The sequence below is a fragment of the Rhinopithecus bieti genome, unplaced genomic scaffold (genome assembly GCF_001698545.2).
Source record: "Rhinopithecus bieti isolate Rb0 unplaced genomic scaffold, ASM169854v2 scaffold_18477, whole genome shotgun sequence".
Classification (NCBI taxonomy): domain Eukaryota; kingdom Metazoa; phylum Chordata; class Mammalia; order Primates; family Cercopithecidae; genus Rhinopithecus; species Rhinopithecus bieti.
The window spans coordinates 74,034-83,463 of NW_016809209.1; the positions used below are offsets into that span (position 1 = coordinate 74,034).

General features: G+C 51.6%; 1 protein-coding gene across 1 annotated transcript; it reads left to right on the plus strand.

The window, feature by feature from the left end:
- Positions 1-616: 616 nt before the first annotated feature.
- On the plus strand, positions 617-7,816 carry LGALS9 (galectin 9). The gene is given in 6 exon segments (XM_017888861.1): positions 617-676; positions 2,799-2,823; positions 2,826-2,889; positions 4,772-4,971; positions 6,422-6,534; positions 7,718-7,816. Coding segments are annotated over 6 exon segments (561 nt in total).
- The last annotated feature ends 1,614 nt before the right edge of the window (positions 7,817-9,430 follow it).

Consider the following 9,430-nt stretch of genomic DNA (forward strand, 5'->3'; position numbering starts at 1 on the left):
TGGGCAACAGAGGGAGAACTCATCTCAAACTAAACTAAAATAAAATAATCTTGTTTTTCAGAATTTGAGGGCACCATTTCAGACATTTTGAAACCTCACAGAACTTTTTTGGGGAACTTGTTGCCTTGGAGATTAACCTGCCCTGTCCCGCCCCCATGATCTGTACTTGCTCTTTCTCCCTCCTGGCTTCCTTAGCTCAGCCTTGTGTATACTTGCGAGCCTGTGTCCATCACACTCTGCCTTCAATTCTAGATGCTGTGGTGTGAATACGCTTGAGTGGAGGCCACATGCTTCCCAGGAGGGTGTGTATTTCCAGCGTTGACTCTCATGATAGTATGAAAGGCTCTGGAGAGAATCACAGGCCTCCACAAACAGGCAAGGGGGAAAATGTTCCACAGACATGTTTCAGGAACAACAGGCTTCTCAATCCTAGGCCATGCTGGTCCATACCTGGATCAGGCTGATTCTCCTTCCCCCACACTGCTGGTGTAGACAGGAACAAGAAAGAGAAGTCAGAGACACAGAGAAGCTGTGATTTGCTTGAGGTCACTAAAGTACTTAATGGCAGAGTTCAGACCTGACCTGAGGGACAACAAAAGACACCCCCCTCAAATCCATGGGGAGCAGAGTCTATCTGAATCAGATCCCAGATTTCCTGGGCCTTTCACGGTGCCAGGTGTGTGCACTGAGCTAGGACAGGTTTCCCAGGGTTCTGTGTGGTCATACAACTCAACAATACAGACCAGAAAGCAGTGGCCAGTAGGCTGAACTTGGCTGGCAGGTATTTTCTGTTTGGCCTTCACAGTGTTTCTTCTAACTTGTTATTATAGGAAATTCAAACATGCAGAGAGAATTGTACCATCAACAACACACACCCATCACTCTGCTCCAACAATGATCAACCCAGGCCTATGTTGCTTCATCCTATACCCCCCTCGCTTGCTTCCCTTCCCACCCTTAGATATGTGGAAGCGAATCCAGAGATACCATTCCATTGCAAATATTTCACTGTGTATCTCTATAATATGGGAATTTGGGGGATTTCATTTGAGACAGAATCTCGCTTTGTTGCCCAGGTTGGAGTGCAGTGTCGCAATTGTGGCCTCAACCTCCCAGGCTCAAGCGATTCTCCCACCTCAGCCTCCCAAGTAGCTGGGGTTAAAGGTGTGTGCCACATCTGGCTATTTTTTTATTTTTTGTAGAGATGGGGCGATCCCACTATGTTGCCCAGGCTGGCCCCAAACTCCTGGGTTCAAGTGATTGTTTTGCTTCGGCTTCCCAACAGCCTGCGATTATAGATGTGAGCCACTGTGCCCAGCCAGGAACTTTTACATAATCCATTTTGACAAAAATTTTCCTCCAAGAAATTAGAAAGTTTTACAGAAAAAAAAATTCAGATTTCTATCTTCTCTTAAAAATTTGGAAGCTCCGCCAATCCTGGGCCCAGATGGTAATCACTGGTTAGCGCTAAGTAGATGTTGACTTTTTAGATGAGGGGTGTGATGTCTACTTTGCCACAGTCCCCACCACTCCCTACCTGGCCGTCTGACTCACAACATATCACCTGCCTGGCTCCTTTAGGCATTTAACTTGGGTAGGAAATTGGCCTAAAGGAGATATTAGAAAAGACATTAAAAACTTGAAGAATGTGAAAATCAGCCAGGAGATAAATCTGTGCTTTAATGCGGGTTATAGAACCACACTGGATATGAGGCATTTCGGAATAAACTTTGAAAATCGTAAGTATCAGTTTGTGAATTTTGCTCAGAGAGACCAAGGTGGAGGGTGGGTGACAGTGGAGAAGCAGCTCCTATGTGTCAATCTATTCTACCATAGGCTTTTTCTCACGAAATCATCAATCACATGCAGTAGGAGAAACACCTTCCCATTTTACAGATGAGAAAACTGAGGCAAAGAGAGGTGAAGTAGGCTTCCCAAGGCCACTCAGGTCATGAGCAGCAGAGCTAGGATTCAGACCTGACTCTGAAGTGATGCATCCTCACCACGGCCCATCGCTCCTTTAAAGAGCCCCGGACAGAGAATTTGACAAAGTGGTAGCCCGTGGGGCCTGGGATGGGTGGGGAAACTACACTAGGGTTCGGGGCTGCTGAGGGCCTGAGGGAAGGAATGGGGAGCCCGGGGGCAGAAGCAGAGGAGGGGGCTGCCCCACGACTACAGAGGGCATCTGGGAAAAGGCTCTGCTGAAGGTGGCCAGGAGGGCAAAGGTCACGGTGGCCATTGTTATATGGTGGTGGTGGGGAGAGGGGGATGGCTTCTTCTTGATCCTCTTGGGTAAGTCAAAGATTGACCCTCCAGACCCCTGATGGGTCTCTTTGGCCCCTTGAGCCTCCTGAGTCCCCAGCCAGGGCCCTGGGCACTTTGCTGGGAACTTGGCATGAGGTCCAGCAGCCCCCATTACTACCTAGTTCCTTACCAGCCCAGGGTGTCTGCCTGCTACTTCCCTGCCTGGAAGGAAGGCCTTCAGCTTGGTGCATTCCTGATGCAGCCTCCACTGCCTCTTAGACTCTCACACAAGCTCAGCTCCCTGTCGTGTCCTCTCAGGGCCAGGCTTCTCCTTATCATAAGCTTAGACTGTCTGAGTAACTAATTGGATTTGTGTCTGCCTCCTCACAGGACCCTAAGACCCCTGGGGCTGAGACTCTATCTGTCCTGGTCACAGCCGCACCCCATCCCCTTGCATGGCGCTGTCACACCGAGGCCAGCCATTGACTAGCGCTGGAGGGGAGCAAACAGGAGGCCGGCCACCTGACTGATGGTCCCAAACCTTTTCCCTGCAGGCCGTCCCCTTTTCTGGAACTATCCAAGGGGTCTCCAGGACGGACTTCAGATCACTGTCAATGGGACTGTTCTCAGCTCCAGTGGAAGCAGGTGTGTGTGTGTAATGATGGAAACATTTCACTCCAGCCTCGTCCCTTAGTAAACCACTGCCCGGGTTACTTCAAACAACAACATCCAAGCTCACGTGCCTGGCTCAGAAGAGGCCTAATGCGTCCCTAACCCATGCCACAGGACAGCACTCCGCAGGCACAACCTGCAGCCAAGGGCGCCATTAACCTGGACTCCGGAATGAATGTGGCACTGGGAGCTGGCGGTCTAAGGAGGGAGTGGGATGGTCAGAGTTGGAGGATTATGTTCTGGGTTGAACCTTGCACACTGTGACTAAGAGTTACAAAAATCAAACTTCCTCCATTTCCCATCACTGCTCTCATCCACTCTGAAGCTCTCCTTCTGCTGATGTGAAAATATTGAAAATCGCCGTCAAAAGTAATTTGGTCTCTTTCGGTTTCAAGGCCTTTTCTGGAAACTACTAAATCAATTCAAAATACTAACATTGTATTAGGGCTCTTTCCCACCCCCTCCTCCCTCCCAAGGTGGGCTGTCTGGGAACAGAGAGGAGCTCACATGACTTCTCAGGGGTTGGGAGGGCTCTAGACTCTCAAACGGACCTGGCTGACCCCTGCCGGGGTGCCCCGACTGGGTGGCACAGAGGTGTGCAGCTCTCTCCTGTCTTGGTGGGAGACCACGGGTGGCTGCCTGCTGGTCTGTGGGGCCCACAGAAGAGCCTCTTGGACTCATTGCTCTCTCACAGAAGCCTCTCTGCCTCAGTCCCAGAGGACCTCTCCTTCTGGGCCTCGCAGATCCCAGCTCAACCTCAGCTCGGCCACCTAGATTCTTGGTGACCTCCCCCAGGAAATGCCAAGGGCAGGGAGGCCCCTAATCCCCCTGAACCCTCCAACCAGGGGAGTCAGGACCATGCCTCTGATCTTCCACCCCTTCCTCTCTCCTCCTCCCTCCGCCTTCCCCACCTGCCAGCACCAGGAGGGCTTCCCACTCCTATCCTGTCAAATAGAGACAGATCCTACCTCAGAGGACCCTCTCCTCTCAGGAGCTTTCTGCCTCTCCCTTCCTTGGGGCAGGAATTTCCAAAGGACTACAGGGATGAAGCTGAAGGACTCCAAAGGAAAAAATACAAGCAGAGATATTTCAGATGTAATCGTCTCCATTTATTCATTTAATTAATTGATTTTTTTCTTTTGAGACAGACTTTTTCTTTCACCCAGTCTGGAGTGCAGTGGTATGATCATAGCTCACTGCAGCCTCGAATTCCAGGACTCAAGTGATCCTCCCATCTCAGCCTCCAGAGCAGCTGGGACTACAGGAGTACACTATGATGCCCAGCTAATCAATTTTTCTTTTTAAGTAGAGATGAGATTTCGCTGTGTTGCCCAGGCTGGTCTCGAACTCCTGGGCTCAAGTGATCCACCCACCTTGGCCTCCCAAAGTGCTGTGATTACATGCGTGAGCCACTGTGCCCAGCCCCAATTTCACATGCTCTCTACAGTTGTTCTCTTCTTTCCCACTTAATCAGGCATGTGCTGGCCTCCAACAGGTGTCCACTGGCATGGAAGGCCCTCTCTTCTAGGTGTGCTTAGCAACTTCCATCTTTGGTAACTATTGGTAATCACTTTCCAAGACCTATGCTTCTTGTTTGTTAATGCCAGCACTTTTTCTTAACCATTTTCTACTTATCTTTAGACAATCATACTGTAAAGGCAAAATGCAATAATTGCACAAAAACACATTAGATCCAAGTTAGAGAAACATAAAGGATGCCAACCAAGCAGTCTCTGCCATGCAGGTTCTATGCAAGATCCCAGACAAATGTAGGGCAGAGGCACCGAGGCCCTCCTGTGCCTATCCCTGGCAATAAACCATGCCACAGAAGACTATTTGCTTTCCCTGGGCCTAGGTTTGCTGTGGACTTTCAGACCGGCTTCAGTGGAAACGACCTTGCCTTCCACTTCAACCCTCAGTTTGAAGAGGGAGGGTACGTGGTGTGCAACACAAGGCAGAAAGGAAGCTGGGCACCTGAGGAGAGGAAGATGCACATTCTGTCCCAGCAGGGGATGCCCTTTGACCTCTGCTTCCTGGTGCAGAGCTCAAATTTCAAGATGAGCAGGAATCCTCTCCCCACCTCTCAGCCCTGGGACCCCCAGCCTTATCAGGTGAATGGCTTTTAAGTAATCACTTCAACTGACATTCAGCCAGAGTGACACCACTATACAGATAACACGACCATTTCCTTGTAAGGTGTTACCCATGGCTGCGTAGTCTCCTTCTGCACCTTCACCTGAATCTACAGGTGCACCTGCTGCTTCTTTTACTCTGAAAATAAGAACTAGAGGAGTCATCATGTTGCTGTTTGGTGTTGTGTGTCTTTGAATTCCAAGCTCATTCCATTCCTCTGCTGTCACCATTCCTCCTCTCCAGGTCGCTGGTAACATTTATTTTTCAGCGACATTGTTCCAGCCTTTATCCAGGGTCTATTAAGGGTATAGTTTTATAAGCACATTGCAAATTACCTTTGCAAGCAGAGTAGGTCTCTGGGCTTGAGAAGCCCGTGTGTAAGTCAGTCTGAGTATGCTTATCTGAGATAAGGATGTCCACATCCATTCACTATGCAACCTGAGGTCACCTCTCCTCTGTTCCCCATGAGTATTTTATGCATGTATAAATAATACCCCTGCAGCCACAAAAAGAAACAAGATCATGTCCTTTGCAGGAACATGGATGGAGCTGGAAGCCTTTATCCTCAACAAACTAACACAGGAGTAGAAAAGCAAACACCACATGTTCTCACTTATAAGTAGGAACTGAATGATGAGAACACATGTACACAAGGTGGGAGACAACACACCCTGGGCCCTTGTGGAGGACGGAGAGCATCAGGAAGATTAGCTAATGGATGTTGGGCTTGATACCAAGATGATGAGTTGATATGTGTAGCAAACCACATGGCACCCGTTTACCTAGTTAACAAACCTGCACATCCTGTACTCGTACCCTGGAACTTAAAATAAAAGTTGAAGGGGATGGGCACAGTGGATCATGCCTATAATCCCAGCACTTTGGGAGGCTGAGGAGGACGGATCACTTCAGGTCAGGAGGTCAAGACCAGCCTGGCCAACATGGTGAAACCCTGTCTCTACTAAAAATACAAAAATTACCTGGGTGTGGTGGTGGGCACCTGTAATCCCAGCTACTCGGGAGGCTGAGGCACAAGAATCGCTTGAACCACTGTGCTCCAGCCTGGGCGACAGACTGATACTCGATCTCAAAAAAAAAAAAAAAGTTGAAGGAAAATAAATAATAAATAAATGAAGCCCCAGGTGAGCTAAGACTAGAAAGACAAACCTACTGCAGTAAACAACCAGAAGAACGAAAAGCCCAACCACTGGGGCCCAGGAGAGACTCGGGTTGATGCCCTTCGGGTCACACACGCTCCTGTAACTGGCCCCACAGTGAGGCCCAGATTCAGGTCTTCATTTTCTAGAATGAGGGTCCAGGAGCGCAGGGCGGGGTCCCCATCCCAGCCTGGAGCGTCTCCCCCAGAACTGGCAGGTGATGGTGAACGGGAGCCTCTTCGTGCAGTATTTCCACCGCGTGCCCTTCCACCGTGTGGACACCATCTCCGTCAGTGGCTCTGTGCAGCTGTCCTACATCAGCTTCCAGGTCAGACTGTCCACCTGGCACCGGTCCCCAGGGCTGGGATGCAGGGCCCAGCGTAGCTGTGCCTAGGCCCTGCTGGGTGGACCCAAGCCAATCTCCTACCCAGGTGACTCTGGGGACAACCTCTGCTTCCCTGTCCCAGTGCCTGCCCGCCCCTTCTCCTCTGTCACTCTGCCCCTCCTTCTGTGTCACTGTCTCTGTCCAGAACATCTGCCTTGGTCTCCCAGACTCCTCGGCTGCCCCTTTCTCCTCACACCTTGATTTCCACCCTGGTTAGGAGGCCGTATTGTTCTAGAAAGAGCCCAGGCTCAGGAACCAAGCTGAATCCAGTTCAAATTCCCAGCTCTGCGATTCATCCTCTGTGGGATCTTAGACAAGCGACTTTGCCTCTCTCAGCCTCGGTTTCCTCATCTGCAGAATGAGCAGGGTCATTGCCTGCCCCCCGTGGGTGGTTGTGTGGTTCAGTGAGGAGATAGATATCAGAGGTCACACAGTGGCCCCCTGGGCACACACCAGGGTAGGTTTGACCTCTGTATTTTAAAGACTTTGAATGTGTTGCCAACATCTGAAAGGTCAGGAGAGCCGGGTACGGTGGTGGAGGTCTGCAATCCTGGCTACTCAAGAGGCTGAGGCGGGAGAATCGCTTGAGTCCAGGAAATCGAGTTCTGCCTGGGCAACACAGCAAGACCCCATCTCTAAAAACTTCTTGTTTGAATAACAAAATAAAATAAATAAAACTAAAGAAGGTCAGGAGATACCAATACCACGTGAAAAATGGGAAGATGAGGGTATGCTGGGCCCACATTCCCGCAGGGCACTGGCAGCTGGATGGGAGCTGCTGTTACCCTTTCGGCATTCGAGGGAGCTTCCTGAAATGAGCGAAGTGCGCAGTAGGCCCTCAACAAATCTGGGCTCCTCACCCTTTGGTCCTCATCTCTCATTCCATCCTTCCCTGACTCTCTCCCCTGCAGGTGGAAGGGGAGGGAAGAGCTGGAGGGAGACTGCCCCTCTGCGCTGCTCACTGGAGCCTGGCCCTTTCCCCCTCCCACCTCAGCGTGGCCCTAACCCCCTTGCCGCATCCCTCTGCTTGCCAGGTCTCTCCCTCTTGCCCCTGCCTCTGCCTTTCAGCTTCTTCTTGGCTCCATTAATGCTTCTCCTTACCACCCAGTGCCTTTTGTTTTAACAGAACCCCCGCACAGTCCCTGTTCAGCCTGCCTTCTCCAAGGTGCCTTTCTCCCAGCCTGTCTGTTTCCCACCCAGGCCCAGGGGCACAGACAAAACATGAGTTCAGCACAGAGGCCCTGGGTGGCTGAGCAGACAGCAGGAAGGACCGAGGGTCTGAGAGGCTGGCCCCAACCAGCAGGCCACCAGGGCCTACAGGCACCATCTTGCCCACTCAAGAGTTCCCTGTCTCTGTCCGCTGGGCACCCAGAGCTGGGGATCTGGGGGTTGCCCTGAATTCTTCACTCCCCCTTCTTTATGTCTCTCCAAGGCACCAAGGGTCCTGAAGCCACCGACATGGCCCAGGCCTCTGGGATTCCTCACCATGACAACAGGGGTCCTGTTCCCCATCCCCCACACCCAACCACTGCCACAGTGACCTTCTTATAAGCAAATCTGATCACACCCCCTCCCTGCTTAAAAATCTTAAAAGCCCCAAGCCCTTCAGATAAAGCCCAAATTCCCCAGCAGGGCATACAGATTCCTCCCGAGTCTGGCCCCAGTCAACCTCCCTGCCTCACCCCCAACCCACGAAGCTCATGCAGCCTCTGCAGCTCACACGAGGCCCTCGGGCCACCATGCTTTTGCATATGCTGTCCCTGGTCCCGGAAGCACCCTCTGCCAGCCTGCCCCCAGCACACGCCTAATTGCCCTTCCATGCTCTGCCTAAGTGTCTCTCCTCTGGGAGTCCTCCCTGCCCGGAATATTGTTGGACGCTCTCCCCGCGTCCCCATGGAGTCTGTACATATCTGTGCCATGCCAGTTCACAGCACCCCATTGTAAGTGTGTTTGCGTGTCTGTCCCTGTCACTCTACCCCATCTCCCTATGCCCATGAGGCCCCAGAGGGCTAGGACTGTGGCTTATTCATTTGCACAGTGCCTGGCACTCAGTAGGGGCTCAGAGAATGAATGAATGTGGAATGTGGTTCTCACAACCAGGGAGAATGGGATACCAGCCAGGGCAAGAACAGTCTACTGGGTGGGGCAGGATCCAGGACAAGGAGGCGAGCAGCACTTCCTGTGGCCACTCAAGCAGTGGGGACTGGGAGGAGGGGCGCTTTGTCTACACAGTCTTCCTATGGCCCAACACGGTACAGACAGGGCACCTGCCTCCTGCCTCGCTGACTTCAGGACTGGTTGAGCCCCAGGGAACTTTTGCAGGTCAGCCCAACTTTGGCCCTAGCCCTGGCGCTGGTCCTGGCACTGGGGAGGATAGAAAGTGTGCTGGATACAGTCAGACAGAACTGGCAGCCGTTTTGGATTTGGTCCCTTCCACCTGGGCGAGCTTGGGCAAGTTGCTTAATCTTTCTGAGCCTCATTGCCTCACCAGTGACACAGGAGCTGAGGCTGCTTCCCTCGTTGGAAAACACTGAAGCCCAGGAATCGACCCACAGTAGGCCTTCAACAAATACCCCTTCTCACCTTACGGGTGAAATATGGCACTGGAAGTAATGCTCTTGGCTGTGGGAGCTACAGAAAGCAGTGAGGTCTCTATCAAACCCAGTCTTCTCTCTCTTGAGAGGAACAAATGGGGATACCCTACCTCCCAACCCCAAAGCCCTGTGCACCTGGAGGTAAAAATCTGGGTGCCACGGATTCAGGAAGGCTTGCTTGGGAGCAAGAGGGAGGTGGGTGTTTCTGGGGAGGCATTTCTTTTTCTTTTTTTTTTTTTTTTTTT